A 23,668-nucleotide genomic window follows, 5' to 3' on the forward strand; every position below is an offset into this window, starting at 1 on the left:
ACTTTTGGAGTTGGTTTGCTATTTTCACGACATTAACTGAATTTTCGGCAAGTAAAAAATGCAAAACAAACTTTGATCATGCTAACGATGTTGGAAATGTTTGAAATTTCCATGCCATCTCCATTGAACACCTGTAGGGTGTGATCAAAGTTAGAGATCTTTACGCCCAAAATCTGATGCACATCGGGTGCAAACATGACACTCTCCAAGTGTATAGGGTTCCGAAACGACCACCTCACACACAAAACTCAGTTTTTAAACATATTTTTCCATGTGTAATATACCCCATCAAAAGCCCCATGCTAAAATTTGACAACTTTTGGAGTTGGTTTGATATTTTCACGGCATGAACTGAATTTCGGGCAAGAAAAAAGGCAATAAACATCTGTAGCGGGCACTAGGCAGCACTCTCCGCTCTAAACCTTTTTTTATTTGCACTACTGACTGCATTGCAGCAGTGACGAGTACCTCTGTTGCCAGCCACTTCAAACATCCGGATACGGAAAATATAAAATTTAAGAGGGTCACCCCACTATGTCGTGGCGAGCATATTCCACGACCGCCACTGTAATACGATGTAGCAGTGGCGGGTGCGCGGCAATGCCCGCCAGTGCCAGGTTTCACCAGTATCGCAATTTTTGCGAGGCCATCTATGGCGGCCGCTGGGGATCACCCGCCACTGCTACGCTACCAGCACTGGCGGGTGTGCTTTGTCACCCGCCGCTGCTAGATTTCAAAATTAGCTGTGACGGGTGCCCGGCCCTATCCGCCACTGAGGTCACCTATAAGCCCTTTTCCAGTAGTGACGTAACAACCGACTACAATATACAGCTTGGTTTTCAATCTACACTAATGTTGAGGTACTTGCCGAATGTAGAAAGGTACTTGTCACAGGTGCAAGCAGGGAGCGAAAGTACCTTTCTACATCCGGACTCAAATGCTTCAGGTGTGAACAGTAAAACCAAAAATAGAAAAAAAAACTGAAAAGAAATTTGTGGCATACACGATGCTGGCCAAGACTGATGCATCGTCCTCATCCTTGCCACCTTTTGCGCGTCTAGGTGTTTTCTTTCCAGACCTTGCTTTGCCAGCCTGCGAGCTGATGTGTTGCCAGCCTGCGTGCTGAAGATTGGTAAACTGTGACTTGCGCTTATTTTGGTCTGTCTGTAGGCCTGTTCGATGTCGTGAACTTGTTGTACTTTGTCGGTTACCGCCTGTTGGCTTTATTAATTTAAAGCCGGACACCGTTGGCGTCTTCGTTCCAAAAACATTTGTGGCATACTTTAAGAAATGTTTGTCATACATGCAAAATTTTATCACGGAATCACATTGATAAAAGTCATGGCAAAAAGAAATTAGAGCTTCAAAATGCGTTTGAAAGTAACATCTTCAGAGCATCAATTTTGTTTTTTCTACCACATCTTGCACCAATGTGATTTTGTGATGAAATTTTGCATGCACAACAAACATTTCTTCAAGTATGCCAAAAAAAAATCAGAGTTTTTTTATTTTAATGTTTACGCCAGGAGCATTTGAGGCAGGGTGTAGAAACTCCACGTCCCAATCACAATAGCTTTTCTCCGAAGCAACCATTACGAAGGGTAAACCAAAGCGTACCGATGCTAGCAACGCTTCAGGCATCATGTAATCCCGTTGCTCTTGTCGGCTGTATCAGCCTCTGTAAGGGCCTACATGAACTTGTACTCCCTTTTGTGATGTTGGATTCTTAACGATTATGCAATAACAAATGTATATGTGCATCAATCCATGCCGAGGCCCGGGGCTTTATCCCTCTTTCCCGAAAAAATGGATGCAAAACCATGAACTGATTTACATCATTATGCATCAAGATACCTACAGGGTCCGGCTATTCCGTTTCAACTGCCCAAAACCTAAGGCGAACCTTCTTATGAACTTTATCCCTATCACAAGATCATCACTCATAGGAGCAAGGGTAATCATCTCACAATCTACAACATAAACACACAGCTAATCTTACATTCCCAAGAAACGCAACAATAACCTTGCTGACACCAACATGCGGATGACAAGATTTTACAATTAACTCAACATGCATCTATCTTTGGTTTTGATCTGTGGCTGGATTGCTTGTAGCTGATGATGCTGGCGCCCTTCCGTTGGCCACCCCATTTTCCACTGGAGCAGGCGTCCCCCACTTCCCGTCGGACTCCAACGGCTCCATCACTTTAACGGATCCATCTGAAAGCCCGACTGCAAATTGATTTGGTTCTTGTGGGTGTCCAGCAACAACAAAAGGGTAAACGGGTGGATTGCTGGAGCCAAGAGAGGTATGGTTGTTAGATCATATAAGAAGCATGTAAGAGCAGTAAAGTATTGCCATAATCTGAAACTTATAGTGGAATGGAAATTCAAAAATACAAATGTCATAGTTTCTTGTCTATGTCTATTGTACTTTACACTAGATATCCAATGATTAGGCTTGTATTTACGTAAATGGTTAATGGATGTCAACAGTCAACGCCCATCCCACGTGTTTCCCACAATAATGTCAAGACATTGGTGATTACCTATCTTGGATTGCATCGGTCATCAACTAAACACTGCCTTCGTGTATTACCTTGCTCTTGAAACCAGGAAGCTAGGTCTTACAAAGTTGAGTACTCATTAAGCCAGTCCACCAATACCAAAACTTGAACGAATAAAAATGCCAGTAAATACACCTCGACATTAGCCAATCAACATGTAGCTGATGATCTTACCCACCAATAATTTCTACACTGGCTTGTTCTTAACAAGCTCAAAGCACACATGTTCTTTTTTCTTTCTTAACTTAAAAGTTTGCGTGAAAAATATAATGGGTTAAATGTTTCTGAGACTGGAGTTTGGAATTTTGTTGTTATTAATACATTAAATATTCATTGATTTCCCCAAATATATGTATTTCCATAATATCCGATGCAATTCCATACTCAAAATTTGCTTGCTGATCAGTTATCGGATGGTTATAATCTTTCAGAGGGCAAATGAAAATCAAAATGTAGCAGCACTCAGAATTTGTGGCATGATGTTCAGGCGAATATTGTGCAACCAATGTACAAAAAGAGATTACCTGTTTATGGCTGCCGTAGACATGTAAGCAGATGATGCAATTCGGCATCGTAATCTCAAGTTATCCGCATCAAAGATGGCAACATTACCATCAGTAAAAGCAGCAAAAACTAGTTGGCTATTGCACGAGTACGATGCGTGTGATATGGCAGCTGACAAAGTGCCCTGAGGTATCCACTGAAACAAGATCGAGAAAGAGATTATTAACAGACACAGACAGTAACAAAATGTTTCCATCAAATATATGATATGCTACCTGGTAGATTCTCTCCATCTTGGACGCATCATAAATAGCTATCTGAGTCTCATGGACTACTAACAAGCGATTTTGGTCAGAATTAAACTGAACCCTTGTGTCTCCTGATGGAGTCTTCCCAGCTGGCATTTGTATAGCGACCGATTTCTTCTTTTCCCAAGAATCGGTGGCCCACACACATAACTGCAAAATGAGGACAGTAAATGACTGACCAATGAAAATGCAAAAATAGAAAGGGTGTCATCAGTAGTAACCTGTGCATCAGCGCCAGAAGAAACAAGTATATGCAGGCTGTTGGAAAAGGCCAATCCGGTTATCCTCTTTTGATGTCCTTTGAGTCTAATTTTGACCTGAAAAGGTAAAAAGCTCAATACAGCAGCAAAGCAGTGATTCAATAACTTGATAATCTGTGGCAATTTTTAAGTTTTAGTACCTCATCTACCCTGACATTGTATATGTGGATGGTTGAATCTTCCATTCCAATTGCTATGATGTTATTATCTTGAGGGTGAAATGCTAAAAAGGTCGATGCTGGTGGAGGTGGCATGAATGTTGTCATCACCTGTAGGAAAGATGCTGTTAATGTTTCAGCACAATGCACCTTATTCTTGATTTAAAGAGGGGATACAGCACAGTACAAAGGCCTCATGGGCCACCCCAGAAATTGGACCTGATTGGCCCATCCACACACAACATACTATATACTTAAGACCTACAGATGCATCATTCAAAATTCCTGAAGTTTTGAAATACATCCAAATAAAATAACTAAAATTACCTTAAATGTCATCATATTAAACAATGAGACCTTTCCACCACATGCAGACATCACATAAGAATCATTCTTGGAGAGTGCAATGCATGGGACTGACTCCTCAGGAGGTGTTTCTCCGATATCATTTGCCATGACAAGGCCACTGTTTGGTTGCCAATGCTGTGGCACAACACTAGCCGTGGCCTGTTCAGATGAAAGGAAAACTTTATACAACAATCTGAATTAACCTAAACACAAGGAATCAATAGAAAAAATATATATACCTTCCCACTTGGATTCTGCTCATTTCGGTTCCATTTCCACAGCCTTTGAATGGCGTTAGACCCTAGTGCTAACAAACCGACACCAGAATTTGTGTACAGAAGTCTGACAACCTGCATATGTTGGTAAGCTTCTCAGAAATTTCGTGATGAAAAAGTACAAACACACAATCAAGAATAAGATGGACCGAACCTTGCTGGTTTGTTCTGGAGTTTCTGGCAATGTAGCTACACGGAATTGCTGGGGATTTAGAACTTCCATCAGCTCCCAAGGTTTGGCTTTATCAGGTTTTTCTTCTGAGATTCTTGGCTTTATATCTATGCTTCTAGATGCTGGATCAGCGCCATTCTATCATAATCATGATTAAGTAAGATTGCATTGTTGTTGATAATGTAAGCATAGAGGCATTAAAACATATGAAACTTATCAAAGTCTACTTTCTTCTGGATCAGCATACCAGTATAGGAGATGGCTTTGCAGGAGAGTTCCTGTCTAAGTTATCCATTCGGCCAATGTTAGGAGAGATGCCCGCAACAACAGGAGCACCTGAGACCTATTAATTCGACACTCAAGGTTAGAAACTTCCTGAAAACTACGCCCGCAATCTGTCATGACAATAGCAGGCAGGAATACATGTGCTTACCTTCATCGCAGAAGCTTCATATGGCGACCTAAACGCCTCAAAAGGCCGGTTCCCAAAAGCCCGTAAAGATCTGAGCCCATCAGAATTTGCAAGTATCTTAAAGCCATTGTCTACTGTAGTAACAGCAAGAAGATTCCCTTCTTTATTGAACCTTAACCGGGGAAGGCCCTGTTAGAATGTACAGAGGTTAGATTACTAAAGAAAAGGTTGGCAAATATAATAGGGAACAGAGACTAACTGGCAAGCCTCCGTCGGCATCAATAAAGGTAAGCATGTTGGTGTTATCAACATCCCAAAATTTAATTTGGTTATCTTCCCCGGCAGCTAAAATGTGATTCTGAGCTGTATCAAACTGCACGACACCCTGCACTACACCAGATGCCTTTTTGCGGAATCCAGAATATGTTCTCTTGATAGATCCTTCGCTTTCGTTCCACTCGACCAAATGTGAGTCTCCCTCTTTGCTTGTTCCGCATGAGAACAACCTTCAAATAATCGACAAGTAAAATATTACATCTAGAATAACTCAAAACACTTCTAGTGAGCAAAATAACACATCATGTTTACCTAGTTCCATCGGCACTATAAAGCATTGTAGTACACCATTTTCCTGGAGCATCATAGTCCACCCTAGATCCCGCATTGTCATAAAGCCATGCCTTAATTTTCCCATCAATGGAAGTTGAGAAAATAAACTGTAGGGAACACAATAAAATTGTGTATCAGTACATCAGAAAAATGCTTAAGTGCTTGAAAAAGCCATGCACCCATAAACCTCGTTCAGTTCACAAAGTACAGGCATCATCCATAATGGCTCATACTGCCTCAATTCAAATTAAAGTTGAGTACACTTTTACGGCATATATAAGGAGCAACCACAGATATCATCATTGCATTCGAAGTGTTGATGCCTAAATATTCTATTCAGACAACATACCTGAATAGTCTCTTTGTGGTGAGGGCAAATAGAATACACAGGTGCCTCGTGTCCTTCAAACGAATATATTTTCTGTCCATGCATATCCCAGACCTACAAAATGGAAAGGAAGTTACAGAAGACCAGGCCTAGGGAAAATGAAATAGATGATAACCATTTACGACAAGTCAAATACCCTTATCAGCTTGTCATCTCCGCAAGTGACAACACATAGTTGCTTATTTGGCCGGGAGAATGCTATGTCATTAACTCCTCCAGAATGAGCCTCAATCTGACATGATGAATAAATGATTTAGTAACAAAAAGTCATTTAATAAAATATGAAATGTAACATCTATAAAATTGAAGTTCAATGCGGAATTAGAAGTTCTACAAACCTCTAAAACTTGGCGTGCTTCATTTGGTTGTTGGTATGCGTACAGATGGATCAAATGTTTTGCAAATGCAACTCCTAGAAACCAAAAAAGAGGAAGCTTAAGCAACAATGGAGCACAATATGGGGAACTTAAGCAACAATGGAGTGCAATGCAGAGTTACTGACTGAAGATTGAATATTAGCACTAACCAATCAAGTCTCCATCAGGGCTCCATGTAACTCGATTAATGGGCATGGAAGAGTCTTTAGCCAAGACACTCTTTTCTCATAAGAGGTAAAATAGTCAGGCACATATATAATATCAAAACATGTGACACTTGCAAACAAGTACAAGAGTACAAGTAAAAGCAAACAGGAGTAAATTACATTCAGAACTTCAACTTGTTTGAGATCTCAGTTACCTGAAATTGTGCTGAACATGCTTGCATGTCCCAAATTTTGAAGGGCTTTGAGACCAGCCTCTCACGCAGACCAATCTCCCAAAGTGTAAATTCACCATTACCAGATCCAACTATTGAGCAGTAAATAAGACAAGAAAATCAATAAGGTGTTGTTCGAAGATTTGCCCAAACCACATGAGACACCTTTTGTACTTGCCAAGTTGGAACTACATCATTTTTTTTAAGATAAGAGTAAATGAGGAATCTTAATTGTACCTAGTAGTAGTGTATGACGAGAAGGATGAAAGTCCATGCTAGTTACATTAGATCCCTGTGATAATGTGCACGCCACTGTCCTAGGAAGGTCATCCAATGACCATGAAGGTTGAGGAGTAGGTGCAGGATAGGTGGCCTGCAAATAAGTACGGATAATTTTCTTTAGCTCATGCAAAATGCACCGTGGTCGTAAATCTTGACTCAGTGCAACATTACCTCATCAATACCATGTCCAGCGGGCCTCAATCGCTTCATTAGTTGCTCAGATTCTGCACTTTGATAGTCTGATATAGCTGGGCGTTTCATCATGCCTGGGGAAATAATGTACTGTTAAGTATAGAACTGAGGTCATAGGACAACCAAACACATAATACATTTCCCATCACAACAAACAAAATGGCAATAATAAAACTACATGTTCATTTTTGTTGGCATGAAGAACTAAAGCTCTACATCCTGAAAGAACTAAGCCAGGACTGTTAAGTTAATCTCATAAAGTAACTGTATAACATTGATCCATTATACTCCTTAATATACAAGTCAGTATGAAGTACTCCCTCCGTCCCATAATATAAGAACGTTTTTGACACTACACTAGTGTAAAAAACGTTCTTATATTATGGGACGGAGGGAGTATTACATATACATAAAAGGGCCTTGGAGAAGAGAGAAAAGTACTATACATATATCGCCCTACAAAACAGAAACTGCATGACGGAGGTAATAACAACAGTGGCATGTATGTGATCATCTCAGTACAGAATCACACACATGAAGAGCATAATGCTCCAAAGATGAACTGGCATAAAGTATATGGCACACCAAACTCTGCATTGAAAATAACTTATTGCTCTAGTTTATCGTGTAATTATTTCATTGTAGATTCGTTACTTCTCACAACATTGTTACTTTCGACACACAGAGGCGAGAATAGGTAGAAGGATCTGCCATTTTTCAAGAAGGTAAGTGGGGACTTAAACCCAAGAACCCAACAACAACAACCTTGTGCTTAACCACTAGGTAACACGGATGTCCCTTCTTAATTGCATATAAACGTCTGATTTACGAATCCATGCATTCTAATCAGTTGAGACCAAGGTAACAGTGCATGTTTCTAAGATACAAATTAACAACCCATTCCCTCTCCAAAAATAACTTCCTGATTGCAAAAACGAGAATAAAATCATATACACCACAAGACATGCAGACTAATGGATCTGTGTTTGCGCTCTGGCAACAACAACAATGGTAATGAAGACTGGCAAACTTGAAAGAATATTTAGCATGAATATAACAGCAGAAATATTTATTGACTTGTCTTAACAAGGAAACTTTATTCGAGACCTTCCCCATAAAACCATTGCAAGGGTACTCTGTGGAGAATGCTTAGCATTGGATACAATTGCAGAAAGACTAATTAGGGCTACAACGGTCAAGGTAACTGCAACTCCAACGACATAGAAGTGCCCAACCACCAATTGCACAGGCTGATTGCAAGGATCATCTCATAACTCATATTTCTTGTTCAGCAGATCTTAAGTTTTCATTAAAAATCAACACCAGATATTTTTTTATAAAAAAATTGTCATTTTAAAAAAAATAACCAGAAAGCCAAGTATGTCAACTATGTTTACAGATATGCTTGAATATGCCATCCCTAGTGAGAGAAAAAGGTATGCATAACCAGATGGACAGGTTTAGGTCAGAGGAAGATTACAAGGGGAGTGTTTTTTTATTTTGAACTGCAAGGGGAGTGTATTAGTACCAACATCTTCTGTACGTAAAAAGGTAAAACTCCAGACATAAGACGTGTTAGTTATTATCAACTAGCGAAGTATCAAGTTTGGTTCAAAGATGTGTAAAACAAGCCACTCGATGCATGTCAACAGAAAGGCACAAGTTTACCACAATACCTTGATTTGGTGGAACAGACATTGATGATGCTGCCACGGCAGCAGACTGAATGGATGAAGAAACAGCAGCACTTGTCATCCAACCAGCTAAAGATGGACCGGCAGGAGGAGGAGGCTGGAATGGCTGCGTTAATGAACATACTGGATGTTAGTAAACTATAAGGATCATAAAACGCACATAAGCAGGAAATGATATTATAGAGAGAACATACAGCATGGCCTGTGAGTGGCTGGTATGCTGCACCAGCCTTCGGAACAGCTGCCAATGGTACAGATACAGGAGATGTACGTGCTCCATTGGGAGGAGAGCAAGTGTGATCCGTGAATAACGTCTTGATATCTGGATTTGGCCGAGGGTTTTTACAAAGTTGATGCTGCCAGTTTAAGCTGCACATGTTCTCAAGGAATTATGAAACATGAAAACAGACTCAGATAGCATAACACCATTAGATTATTTAGTCCAAACCTTTGGTTAATTAAAGTCCGCAAACGGGATGCTTTAAGGGTTGGAAAGACAAGTTTTTCCCGGAAAAGGGGATTTGCTTCGATTAGTTTTTTTAGCTCAATCAGCATAATACTGCGAGCAGATTTTGTATCCCCATACTTAGATAGCTGTTCATTTTCCCTGCAGGAAAATAGCAAACTGTAAATGGTTTGAGCTAATTTACAGAGAATAGTAAAACCAAAATACTGATAATATATACATAGACAAATTAGATTGATGAAAAAGGCACACGCATACCACATAAATTGTTAAAAGCAACAGTTCAGGAATGCCACCACACTCAAGAACAAGAATTTACAAATCATAACTAAGTACTACATGTAGACCCTGGTTAATAATGTTTTCCAAGTAGCCATCTTATAATAACCCCTTGTATTGTTTCAAGTAGCGATGTGCGCCCATGTCATTTAGTAGATAATAACTGGATTATCAAAGTGTTAACAGGTCGATGCAGTTGCCCTGCCTGTAAGCTCAGTCAGCTAAAAGTTTCATTTTAATCCATGATATGATAAAAAAAAATGAACGATGTGATTGCAGACAAAATGAAACCGCGCCAAGCGTAGAAGTTCAATACTATATAAGCTAAAATATCAAGAAAGATATTTGAATTTGTGTTTCAACAGTCCGAAGCAATTGAAGATCCAAGCACTTTTCTAAACAACCAACTATATCATTTTCCACTGTATTACCGGTAACAGCTCACAGAAAGGAACAGATTAGTGAGGTACCATATAACACAAACATCAATTACAAGAAGCTTCCAGGATGGCTTACACATAAAGAAAAAGAAAAAACAGACAATAAAGATAACATGGGGTAGGAAAAAAGAACCTGAAATTCTCAAGAGTGAGAAGCTGTGTTATCTCTTTATATAACTCCTCATTGAATGTCGAGAAGACTTTAAGATCCTTGACAAGAATATCTACCGCCTTCGCTCTATCATGCCTGTTAGAAATTTATTACAGCAAATTAGTAAACTTTAGTTTCAACCAATGCCAAAAAGAGGGGACAGGAAACCCCTGATCCTTTTCAGAGTGGGGTACAAATCCACAAGAAATGCAAGAATATTACCTATCAAGCGCTTCCAAATACTTCTGCTTCCTGATCTCAAAGAAGATCTTCATCGAATACCTATTGTCGTCCACCTTGGTGAAACCTGAGAGATACCTTTCCACCTCATCCCACTCCCCAGCATGGACCTTCTCCTCAAAGTACTTGACGTTGAAGTAAAAGCCTGACTCTTGTTCAAGCCTGCAGCATCATGCATCATCAAAATCACATAAAAAGATTGCAATACTCCATTGCACTAAACATAATAACAGATGGACCAGAGCTCGAAGGGGCAAAAAATGGTAGTATAAGCACTCAGGAAGACCCTAACAGTGCAATTCTTGAGCTCACAACATTGTTTTTCCCGATACCAGCAACTCTAGCGCTCACTACTGCCAACCCGAGCTGTCCACGGTAGGCGTCACGCATGACCGTACTGACGACAGTACAGAATACAAGTGAAAACAAAACAGAGTTCCAGACCAATCCATTTGTTTAGATGGATGGTTGCATACCCAGTTGCGCGCTCAATGTCCAAATTTGGCAGGGATTTCGCAACAATACTGCAATCCAGGTAAATGCCATCTACGCTTCTCCATTTACTGATGTTTTACTCGGAAAAGGCGCCGCACAGGAGACAACAATGCCACGCAATCACTGGACTAACTACTTTTTTTATCTGGACTAACCACACTTGATCTAGAAGATCTCACTTTCTACCAATTGAAGTGGCCGGCAGAGAAGAAAAGGAAATAGTCTAAGTTACGAGAGAAAAAAACTAGTACTAGTTCATTAGTATTATTTTCGCACGCTGAAGGAAAAAGAAACAAGAGGAAAAAGACACGACTCACGCGATCGCGAAATTTCGAATCTACCCCTGAACTGCCCAACTAAAAGGGAAAATTGCGGTAGAGACTAAGCGAATCCATTTTGACTAAACAAAATTAAAGAATAATTATGACGGAGAAAAAAAGGATAAGAACGACCGAACACGAAACTTGGCAGGGATTTACCGCGCGTACGGAACAGATCAAACGGAGCAAAAGTAATAAAAGGAAATAAACATTCCTCCCCATGAACTCAAAACCCAAAACAAAGTAGTACTACTAGACGCGAGAAAAAACACCCGGAGATTTATTTCGGGGAAATCGCGAAAAGGAAGGGGAAAAAATCACAGCGCACCGAAACAAATCCCTAGGGGGTGGCTTCTGGAGCCCAGCCAGCCACCAACCGAGAGAGAAAAAAATAGCCCACGGGCCGGCAGGGGAGGAGAGAGACGGCGGCAGGGTACCGACTTGTGCACGGTCTCCTTGAACTTCTCCTCGTCGAGGAACTGGAGGATGAGGAAGACGAGCTCGCGGCTGAGGGACGACATGGCGCCCGCGCCGCCACCCAGGAGCTCGATCTGCCCCGCCGCCGGCGCGCGTCGCTCGCTCGCGCGGGCTCGGAGGGAGCGGGCGAATTCTAGGGTTCCGCCGTCGTCGTCGCCGCCCCTCTCGTGAGGAGAGAGAGATGGAGAGATGGATGGGGGGAGGGAGGGAGAGAGAGAGACGGAGAGATGTGGAGGGAGGGAGGGAGGACGGATGCAGAGGGGGAGAGAGAAACTTTAGTCTCGCTTTCTTCGATGCGTTGCAGACCTCTCGCCCTTTTCTCTCTCCCCACGCCACCCCCACTGGCTTATCTGCGATACGCCGCGCCGCGTATCGATAGGTGCACGCGCGTATGAATAGGCCGGTGGTCTTATATGAAAGGCTGGGAGAAGCGGAATCGAAGGGAGCGGGATTAAATCGGGTGGATATTCGTGAGCTGGCGTCCGGTCGTGAGGGCGACGTGGGCGCGAGACGAGTCGGGTACCCGTGGATCGCGACGCAAGAGCGTGCCGCCACACGACACGACACGACACGATACGATACGTTAACCGCGCTACGAGTGGACGTTTCTCTCGGTCTCTCGGATCGGTTTTGCGTAGCGTGGACAGGGTAGTTAATGGCGTACCACCGACTGAGTGAATGGGGTGACGTGTATTGATCGTGCACTATCCAACCAGCAGGTACTGAAAAATCGGAGCTCATCTCGATTGTGAAATTGATCGGCCAGATGTGTCTCCAACCAATCCCTTTGATTTGGTTTTCTCAGTTTGACCGAGTGAATGCAAAAAATGTTGAAAACTGTTTCATCCTCTATTTCTCTCGCTATACCATGCTTCACTCAGTCTTTTTTTTCAAAAATAATCCAGATCTATTATCAAATTTCAGGTGAAGTATAAAACGTCTTGAACATAATAAAAATTAACATTAAGATTCCAACACCCCCAAGCAACCACTACTACCGCCAGAACGAGCCGTCGACGTGCCGCTGTCGCCTCTCCCCTATCGGAGACAGCTTGACCTTGTCGATGATAGCTGGGTAGTATTCATGCACGTGCTCCTAAGGACTAAGCACCCTAGAGCCGCAGTCGTCGCTTTTGAACCCGCGTATAGATCTGAAGTACCTGACGCCAAATCTCGCCGCAGGACAAGAAGCCCAACCTCACCTCCCCAAAGAGACAACGGGAATCTACGTCTGAGCTCCATCCATTACGTCCAGACAAACGTACTCGAGAAGGATCGGAACCCTGAAGACAAACTCGAAAAAATAGCGTCGCCATCCACATGAGCACCCCACCTGCGAGGACTAAAAATCCCTAACCTAAAGTACTAACCGGAGCGGAGGCATCGGGATTCCCCTCCCCGCCACCGGCCGCCGGAGCGGCAAGCAGATCAGAGGCGAATCCACGAAATCGCTGGCGAAGTTTGGAAAGAAGAGTTTTCCCTGTCGCCTTGGTTTAAGGAAGGAAAACAATAACCCATATGCTTCACTCAAATCTAAGGGCATCTCCAAGGTGGACCCTCATACCGCCCGCAAATTGTCCGGACCGCATGGTCCAGACGCGGTTTACCATCCAACGTGGCATGTATCGGTCCGTCGAGCGGTCCAGATGTACTTTTCCCGACAAACCCGAGACAAATGTGGGGGGCTTTGCGGGAGTCCGGACAGCAGCCATGTAGGCCTTTGACACCCCCGACCCACCCAAAACCATTCCCGGACCCACGACTCCATCCTCCCCATTTTCTCTCTTGACTTCGCCGCCGCTCCATGATGCAGCTTGAACTACGTCGGTATTTCCCCAAAGAGGAAGGGATGATGCAGCACAGCTACGGTAGGTATTTCCCTCAGTGATGAGGCCAAGGTTATCGAACCAGTAGGAGAACCAAGCAACATTATGTAAACGGTACCTACACACAAAGAACAAATACTTGCAACCCGACGTGTTAAAGGAGTTGTCAATCCCTTTCGGGTGACGATGCCAGAAATTGTCAAGTTGACGGGATAAAAATTGTAGTAGATTGATAGATGCAAATAAAAGTAAATAAAATTCAGCGGGGTATTTTTGGGTTTTTGATAATATAGATCTGAAAATAAAAGAAAAGGCAAATAGCAATATAGATCAGAACATATATGATGAGAAAATAGACCCAGAGGCCATAGATTGCACTAGTGGCTTCTCTCGAGAAAAATAGCATACGATGGGTAAACAAATTATTGTTGGGAAATTTATAGAACTTCAAATAATTATGATGATATCCAGGCAATGATCATTATATAGGCATCGCATCCAAGATTTGTAGACTGACTCATGCCTGCATCTACTACTATTACTCCACACATCAACCGCTATCCAGCATGCATCTAGTGTATTAAGTTCATGGAAAAACAGAGTAATGCAATAAGAACAATGACATGATGTAGACAGATCTATTCATGTAGGAATAGACCCCATCATGTCATCCTTAATGGCAACGATACATACGTGTCATTTCCCATTCTGTCACTGGGATTGAGCATCGTAAGATCGAACCCATCACAAAGCACATCTTCCCATGGCAAGAAAAATCGATCTAGTCGGCCTAACTAAACCAAAGATTCGAAGAAGAAATACGAGGCTATAAGTAATCATGCATATAAGAGATCAGAAGACTCAAATAACTTTCATGGATAAAAACATAAATCTGATCATAAACTCAAAGTTCATCGGATCCCAACAAACACACCGCAAAAAGAGTTACATCAAATAGATCTCCAAGATACCATTGTATTGAGAATCAAGAGAGAGAGGAAACCATCTAGCCACTAACTACGGACCCGAAGGTCTACAATGAACTACTCACGCATCATCGGAGAGGCACCAATGAGGATGATGAACCCCTCCGTGATGGTGTCTAGATTTGATCTGTGGTTTCTGAAACTTGCGGCGGTTGGATTGTGTTTCGTCTCCTCCCCTAGGGTTTTTAGATTTTCGGGGTATTTATACAGCAAAGAGGCGGTGCGGGAGGCGGCCGAGGTGGGCACAACCCAGCAGGGCGCGCCTAGGCCCCCAGGCGCGCCCAGGTGGGTTCTGCTCCCCTCAGAGCCCCCCTTTGGTACTTCCTTGGCCCATCGTGTGTCTTCTGGTCCAAAAAAATCTCCAAAAAGTTTCGCTGTGTTTGGACTCCGTTTGGTACTGATTTCCTGCGATGTAACATTGAAACATGCAGAATACAGCAACTGGCACTGGGCACTATGTCAATAGGTTAGTCCCAAAAAATAATATAAAGTTGCTATAAAATGATTGTAAAACATCCAAGATTGATAATATAACAACATGGAACAATAAAAAATTATAGATACATTGAAGACGTATCAACATCCCCAATCTTAATTCATGCTCGTCCTTGAGTAGGTAAATGGTAAAAACAGAATTTTTGATGTGGAATGTTGTCTAACATGTTCATTAGATATTATTTTCCTTTGTGGTATGGACATTTGGACTTTTTTATGATTCAAAGCAATAATCTAGTTTTGACATGAAGATTTCAATACTCAAGCATATCGCAACTATGTCCTTTCAAAATATCAACGCTAAAGCCGTTATCCCTAGCCCATTATGCTCAATCATTGATCCATTCATGAAAAACGCACTCGCATATTAACTACACCCAATGCTCAAGTACAATCATAGTGCCCCTTAGTTGGTGTTTTATAAGAGAAGATGGAGACTCAAATAAAAAATAAAATTGCATAAAGTAAATAGAAAGGCCCTCCGTAGAGGGAAGTAGGGATTTGTAGAGGTGCTAGAGCTCAAAGCGAAAAAAGATAGAGATAAAACATTTTGGGCGGCATGCTTTCCCTGTCAACAAAAACGACCGAGTAATTCCCAACACTTTCCATGCTAGATATATCATAGGTGGTTCCCAAATAGAAAATAAAGTTTATTCCTTTTTCCACCATACTTTCACATTCCACGGCTAACCGAATCCATGGGTGCCGTCCATACCAACATTTTTCAAGGAATTTATTATTTGACAACATAACGTAAATTCATTTTCATTTCGAGACCGGGCATCCCTAATACCTTTGTCGTACTCTTGTGCAATGACAAGTGAATAAACACTCATCTTGAGAATAACACATCTAGCATGGAAAATATTGGCCACCCCCTGCCGCTTCATGAGCGTTACGAGCACACAAAAAGGAAATTTATTTTGAAAATTAAAGATGGCACATACAAATTTGCTTAGAATGATAGGGAAATACCGCATATATGTAGATATAGTGGACTCGTGTGGCAAAATTGGGTTTAAGGATTTTGCATGCACAAGTAGTATTTCTACTTAGTACAAGTGAAGGCTAGCAAAAGATTGAGAAGCATCCAACTAAGAAACAAAAAATCACATAAGCGAGCATTAAGCATAACTAACACCGAATAATGCACCACAAGTAGGATGTGATTTCAATGCATAATTATTGACTTTCGTGCTTGCATAGGGAATCACAAACCTTAACATCAATATTCTTACTAAAGCATAATTACTCATTAACATGACTCACATATCACTATCACCATATCGCAAAACTATTACAAAGAATCAAGTTTATTTTTTCCACTGGTCTTCATGAATTTTTTTATTATATTCCTCTTGAATATCTATCACTTTGGGACTAATTTCATATGTTGCTTTTGATAGCTCAAACAAATCTAAGTGAAGAACATGAGCATAAAAAATTTCTTCTCTCAAAATAATATAAGTGAAGCATGAGAGAATTTCTTCAAAATTACTAACTCTCAAATAAATCCAAGTGAAGCATGAGAGCATTTCTTCAAAAATATTAAAGCACACCATGCTCAAAAGATATAAGTGAAGTACTAGAGCAATTCCATAGCTCAAAAAGATTTAAGTGAAGCACATAGAGCAATTGTAGCAAATCATAGCATAATTTTGGCTCTCTCAAATAGGTGTGTTCAGCAAGGATACTTAACACAAAATAGAAAGCAAAACAAGCAAAGACTCATATAATACAAGACGCTCCAAGCAAAACTCATGATATGTGATGAATAAAAATATAGTTCCAAATAAAATACCGATGGTCGTTAGAAGAAAGAGGGGATGCCACTCGGGGGCATCCAGAAGCTTAGTTGATAATACCTTGGGATGACATGGGGCATCCCCAAGATTGGGCTCTTCTTACTCCTTATTCCTTCATCCATCGTGATCTCATCCAAAACTTGAAAACTTCAATCACACAAAACTCAACAAAACCTTCGTGAGATCCGTTAGTATAACAAAGCAAATCACTACATTAAGTACTGTTACAAACCCATTCATATTTTATTTTTGCATTATATATAATGTATTCCAACTTTACTATAGCTTATACCCTCCAATACAAACCATAGATTCATCAAAATAAGCACACAATGCAAAGAAAACAAAATTTATAAAAAACAGAATAGTTTGTAGTAATCTACTTCTGTAACTCCAAAAATTCTGAAAAATTAGGACTATGTGGGCAATTTGTATATCTCTTGTGTAAAAAATTCAGAGCAAAAGCATGTTTCTGTGATTTATGAAAATATTTTATTGAGCGCAAAAGTTTCTGTTTTCCAACAATATCAAATCAACTATCACCCAACATGATCCCAAAGGCTTTGCTTGGCACAAACACTAATTAAAACATAAAAACACATCTAATCAGAGGCATATTTGTATATTTATTGCAAAACAGCAAGGAAAGCAAAAAGCAAAAAAGATAAAGGTTGGGTTGCCTCCCAACAAGCGCTATCGTTTTACGCCCCTACCTAGGCATAATGCAAAGATCTAAGTGTTGTCATCTTTATTTCTAGATCCATAAGATGCCCTCAAGATTGATTCATATGGAGGCTTAATTATTGTTCTAGGGAATTGTTCCATACCCTTCCTTAGTGGGAATTCAAATTTAATATTGCCTTCTTTCATATCAATCACGGCACCAATAGTACGTAAAAACAGTCTACCAAGTATAATTGGACAAGATGGATTGCAATCAATATCAAGAACGATAAAATCTATGGGAACATAATTCCTATTTGCAAGAATAAGAACATCATTAATTCTTCCCATAGGCTTTTAATAGTAGAATCCGCCAACTGCAAATCAAGAGAACATTCTTCAATATCGATGAGACCTAGCACATCGCATAAAAGATTCGGCATTGTAGAAACACTAGCACCCCAAGTCACGTAAAGCAAAACACTCATAATTTTTAATCTTGACTTTGCTAGTAGGTTCTCATTCATCATGTAATTTTCTCGGAATTGAAATCTCTAATTCCAACTTTTCTTCAAAAGCTTTCATCATGGCATCAACAATATGTTTAGTAAAAGCTTTATTTTACTCATAAGAATGGGGTGAATTAATCATGGTTTGCAACAAAGAAATACAATCAATCAAAGAACAACTATCATAATTAAACTCTTTGTAATCCAAAAGAGTGGGCAAATCGCTAGTGAAAGTTTTGACCTCTCCAAACCCACTTTTATCAATTTTCTCAACAAGATTTTCACCCTCCGAATCATTGGGATGCCTTGTAGCTAAAGTTGACTCTTCTCCAGACCCTTTATCATCATTTTTAATCTTACTAAACAAGGAATCAATAGAGGAAACATCAATCAATTTAAGATCTTCATCACTTTTATGAAAGCAATCACTAGAAAACGTTTTTTTTCTAAATATTCTCTTTTAGCTCTAAGCATCATGGTTATTTTCTTACTTTCATCCATAGAAACATGTAAGGCTTTAATTGATTCCTCAACCTTAGGCACAAAATATTTCATCTTGAGATTTTCTACACCATGAGAAATCCTATCAATACTTCTAGACATGTCATCAATCTTATTCAGCTTTTCCTCTATCGTAGCATTGAAAGCCTTTTGAATATTGATAAATTCTTTAATATTATTCTCAAGATCAGAGATGTTCCTATTACTATCGTAACAAGGCTTACCATAGGAATTACCATAACTATTAGAGGAATTACTAGGAAAAGGCCTAGGATTAAAATTACCTCTATAAGCATTGTTATTGAAATTTTTCGCGAGATAAAATTCACATCTACGGCATCACTATTTTGTTCAATCAAAGTAGACAAGGGCACATCATTAAAATCAACAGGAGCACTTTTATTAGCAACCAATTTCATAAGAGCATCAACTTTTTCACTCAAAGTACTAATTTCTTCAGCTGAATTAAATTTTTTTACTAGTAGGTGCCCTTTCGGTATGCCAATGGGAATAATTTGCCATAATATTGTCTAGCAATTTAGTAGCTTCACCCAAAGTAATTTCCATAAAAGTACCCCCCCCCCCCGCGGCGGAACCTAAAAGATTTCTAGAGACAAAATTTAATCCCACATAAAAATTTTGTATGACCATCCAAAGATTTAAACCATGAGTAGGACAATTTCTTAGCATCAATTACATTCTTTCCCAAGATTGCGCAACATGTTCATGCTCAAGTTGCTTAAAGTTCATGATTTGGGTCCTAAGAGAAATAATTTTACGGGCCAAAAATAATTAGTAATAAAAGCATCTTTGAACTTATCCCAAGAACCGATACTATTGCGAGGCAAAGAAGAAAACCAAAATTTTGCACGATCTCACAAAGAAAACGAGAATAATTTCTACTTCACAATATCATTGTCCACATTTTTTTTGCATATCGCATAATTCTATGAATGTGTTAAGATGGGACGCGACATCCTCATTACGAGTACCGGAAAATTGATCTTTCATAACGAGATTCAACAAAGAGGCATTAATATCACAAGACTCCGCCCTAGTGGCGGGAGGAGCAATCAGAGTGCTAATAAAATCATTGTTGTTAGTATTGGAGAAATCACACAACTTGGTGTTCTCTTGAGTCATCATGACTACGCCAACAAGATTGCATTCAAAAACATATTTGACGAGAAAACAACAAACAAAAAAGGGTGAATAAAGACAGCAAATTGTTGTGAAGTGGAGGAGATGAAAACGAGAGGCAAATGTCAAATAATGTAAATTGCAAGGAGATACGATTTGTGATTAGGAACCTGATACATGTTGATGATGTCTCCCCGGCAACGGCGGTAGAAATTCCTTTTGATGCGGCTTGAATTACGTCGGTATTTCCCCAAAGACGAAGGGATGATGCAGCACAGCAACAGTAGGTATTTTCCCTCGGTGATAAGACCAAGGTTATCGAACCAGTAGGAGAACCAATCAACACTATGTAAATGGTACCTACACACGAAGAACAAATACTTGCAACCCGACGTGTTAAAGGGGTTGTCAATCCCTTTCGAGTAACAGTGCCAGAAATTGTCAAGTTGACGGGTTAAAAATTGTAGTAGATTGATAGATGCAAATAAAAGCAAATAAAATTCAGCAAGGTATTTTTGGGGTTTCGATAATATAGATCTAAAAATAAAAATGGCAAATAAAAGAAAAGTCAAATAGCAATATAGATCTGAAAATATATGATGAGAAAATAGACCAAGGGGCCGTAGATTTCACTAGTGGCTTCTCTTGAGAAAAATAGCATATGTTGGATAAACAAATTACTGTTGGGCAATTGATAGAACTTCAAATAATTGTGACGATATCCAGGCAATGATCATTATATATGCATCACGTCCAAGATTGGTAGACCGACTCCTGCCTGCATCTACTACTATTACTCCACACATCGACCGGTATCCAGCATGCATCTAGTTAAGTTCATGGAAAAAGGGAGTAATGCAATAAGAACGATGACATGATGTAGACAAGATCTATTCATGTAGGAATAGACTGAAGGAAATATGCCCTAGAGGCAATAATAAAGTTATTATTTATTTCCTTATATCATGATAATGTTTATTATTCATGCTAGAATTATATTAACCGGAAACATAATACATGTGTGAATACATAGACAAACATAGTGTCACTAGTATGCCTCTACTTGACTAGCTCGTTGATCATAGATGGTTGTGTTTCCTAACCATAGACATGAGTTGTCATTTGATTAACATGATCACATCATTAGGAGAATGATGTGATTGACTTGACCCATTCCGTTAGCTTAGCACTTGATCGTTTAGTATGTTGCTATTGCTTTCTTCATAACTTATACATGTTCCTACAACTATGAGATTATGCAACTCCCGTTTACCGGAGGAACACTTTGTGTGCTACCAAATGTCACAACGTAATTGGGTGATTATAAAGGAGCTCTACAGGTGTCTCTGAAGGTACATGTTGAGTTGGCGTATTTCGAGATTAGGATTTGTCACTCCGATTGTCAGAGAGGTATCTCTGGGACCTCTCGGTAGTGTCCATCACTATAACCCTTGCAAGCAATGTAGCTAATGAGTTAGTTGCTGGATGATGCATTACATAACAAGTAAATAGACTTGCCGGTAACGAGATTGAACTAGGTATTGAGATACTGAGGATCGAATCTTGGGCAAGTAACATACCGATGACAAAGGGAACAACGTATGTTGTTATGCGGTTTGATAGATAAAGATCTTCGTAGAATATGTAGGAGCCAATATGAGCATCCAGGTTCTGCTATTGGTTATTGACCGAAGACGTGTCTCGGTCATGTCTACATAGTTCTCGAACTCGTAGGGTCCGCACGCTTAAAGTTAGATGACGGTTATATTATGAGTTTATATGTTTTGATGTACCAAAGGTAGTTTGGAGTCCCGGATATGATCACGGAGATGACGGGGAGTCTCGAAATGGTCGAGACGTAAACATTGATATATTGGACGACTATGTTCAGACACCGGAATGGTTCCGGGAGGTTTCGGACATTTATTGGAGTACCGGGGGTTACCGCCCCCCCGGAAGCTATTGGGCCTTATGGGCCTTACTGGAAATGAGAGAGGGAGGCCAGGAGGTAGCGTGCGGCCCCCCTTGCCCCAATCCGAATTGGGAAAGGGAAGGGGGCGGCGGCCCCCTTCTCCTTCCTTCTCTCCACCTCCTCCTTCCCCCTTCTCCTACTTGGAATAGGAAAGGGGGGGGGCAAACCTACTTGGAGTAGGATTCCCCCCCCCCTTGGGCGCGCCTCTCCCCTTGGATGGCCCTCTCCTCCTTCCCCCTTTATATACAGAGGAGGGGAGCACCCCATAGACACAAAATTGATCCCATTGGATCTCTTAGCCGTGTGTGGTGCCCCCCTCCACTATAATCCACCTCGATAATATCATAGTGGTGCTTAGGCGAAGCCCTGCGTCGGTAGAACATCATCATCATCACCACGCTGTCGTGCTGATGGAACTCTCCCTCAAAGCTCGGCTGGATCGGAGTTCGAGGGATGTCATCAAGCTGAACGTGTGCTGAACTCGGAGGTGCCGTACGTTCGGTACTTGATCGGTCGGATCGTGAAGACGTACGACTACATCAACCGCGTTGTGCTAACGCTTCCGCTTTTTGTCTACGAGGGTACATGGACAACACTCTCCCCTCTCGTTGCTATGCATCACCATGATCTTGCGTGTGCGTAGGAAAATTTTGAAATTACTACGTTCCCCAACATAGACTCCATCTTGTTATCCTTAATAGCAACGATACATACATGTCATTTCCCCTTCTATCACTGGGATTGAGCACCATAAGATCAAACCCATCGCAAAGCACCTCTTCCCATGGAAAGAAAAATCGATCTAGTCGGCCTAACTAAACCAAAGATTCAAAGAAGAAATACGAGGCATGCATATAAGATATCAAATGACTCAAATAACTTTCATGGATAGAAACATAGATCTGATCATAAACTCAAAGTTCATCGGATCCCAACAAACACACCGCAAAAAGAGTTACATCAAATAGATCTCCAAGAGACTATTGTATTGAGAAATCAAGAGAGAGAGAGAGAGAGGCCATCTAGCTACTAACTACGGACCCGAAGGTCTATAATGAACTACTCATGCATCATCGGAGAGGCACCAATGAGGATGACGAACCCCTCCATGATGGTGTCTAGATTGGATCTTTAGTTTATGGAACTTGCGGCGGCTGGAATTGTGTTTCATCGCCTCCCCTAGGGTTTTTGAATTTTCAGGGTATTTATAGAGCAAAGAGGCGGTGCGGGAGGCGGCCGAGGTGGGCACAACCCCTTCAGGGCGTGCCTGGGCCCCCAAGCGCGCCCAGGTGGGTTGTACTCCCCTCGAAGCTCCCCTTTGGTATTTCCTTGGCCCATCGTGTGTCTCCTGGTCCAAAAAAACTCTCCAAAAAGTTTCGTTGCGTTTCGGCTCCGTTTGGTATTGATTTTCTGCGAAGTAAAAAACAAGCAAAAAACAGCAACTGGCACTGGGCACTATGTTAATAGGTTAGTCCCAAAAAATGATATGAAGTTGCTATAAAATGATTGTAGAACATCCAAGATTTATAATATAACAGCATGGAACAATCAAAAATTATAGATACGCTGAAGACGTATCACTCCACCACCCTGGCTGCCACGCCACACCCCTGCTAGAACTATACGTCTGTGTCACCTCCAGCATTTCAGTCGAGCTCTAGCCCGCTTCTCCTCTGTCGCCGTTCAACCCCTCTCCTACAACCGCCCCGCCAGGTACCATCTGCTACTGCTATACACACAATGCCCGACAATTTTTGGATGAATTACCAGAGCTAAAAAAGTGTCTCTTCTTCTTTCAAGCAATGGATTCCAATATGGAGTACATATACAAGCACTATGTCGAGTCGTCTGGTGGGTCTTCCAACGAGGAGGCCTACACGGATGAGATGGCGATGATGCATGCGATACTTGAAGATGCGGAGCGTGAGGAGCATGTTCTCAACTTAAAGGGATCGATCAAGGGTCATTGTCGGTGTCA

At 41.0% G+C, this 23,668-nt stretch overlaps 1 protein-coding gene across 1 annotated transcript; it reads right to left on the bottom strand.

Annotated features, from left to right (window-relative positions):
* Nucleotides 1-1,807: 1,807 nt before the first annotated feature.
* LOC123069556 (protein TPR1) lies at nt 1,808-12,061 on the bottom strand. Its single transcript, XM_044492444.1, has 25 exons — nt 11,758-12,061; nt 10,484-10,663; nt 10,244-10,357; nt 9,374-9,532; nt 9,120-9,294; nt 8,908-9,031; nt 7,211-7,305; nt 6,995-7,130; nt 6,740-6,849; nt 6,528-6,597; nt 6,340-6,413; nt 6,138-6,233; nt 5,963-6,055; nt 5,593-5,720; nt 5,264-5,510; nt 5,026-5,193; nt 4,840-4,935; nt 4,575-4,730; nt 4,385-4,495; nt 4,125-4,304; nt 3,780-3,908; nt 3,601-3,696; nt 3,347-3,529; nt 3,092-3,267; nt 1,808-2,294 (listed from the first exon to the last, which is right to left on the bottom strand). Exons 1-25 carry the CDS (start codon nt 11,835-11,837, stop codon nt 2,078-2,080), a joined length of 3,393 nt encoding a protein of 1,130 aa, XP_044348379.1. The 5' UTR covers nt 11,838-12,061; the 3' UTR covers nt 1,808-2,077.
* Between the last annotated feature and the right edge of the window lie 11,607 nt (nt 12,062-23,668).

Source organism: Triticum aestivum, chromosome 3B, assembly GCF_018294505.1.
Source record: "Triticum aestivum cultivar Chinese Spring chromosome 3B, IWGSC CS RefSeq v2.1, whole genome shotgun sequence".
Lineage (NCBI taxonomy): Eukaryota > Viridiplantae > Streptophyta > Magnoliopsida > Poales > Poaceae > Triticum > Triticum aestivum.

Coding starts and splice junctions, on each gene's coding strand:
- LOC123069556 (XM_044492444.1), bottom strand. CDS start 11,837: ATGTCGTCCCTCAGCCGCGAGCTCGTCTTCCTCATCCTCCAGTTCCTC. Junction 4,731..4,839: donor CAAAGCCATCTCCTATACTG/GTATGCTGATCC, acceptor TGATTATGATAG/AATGGCGCTGATCCAGCATC. Junction 2,295..3,091: donor TCTACGGCAGCCATAAACAG/GTAATCTCTTTT, acceptor TCTTGGCTCCAG/CAATCCACCCGTTTACCCTT.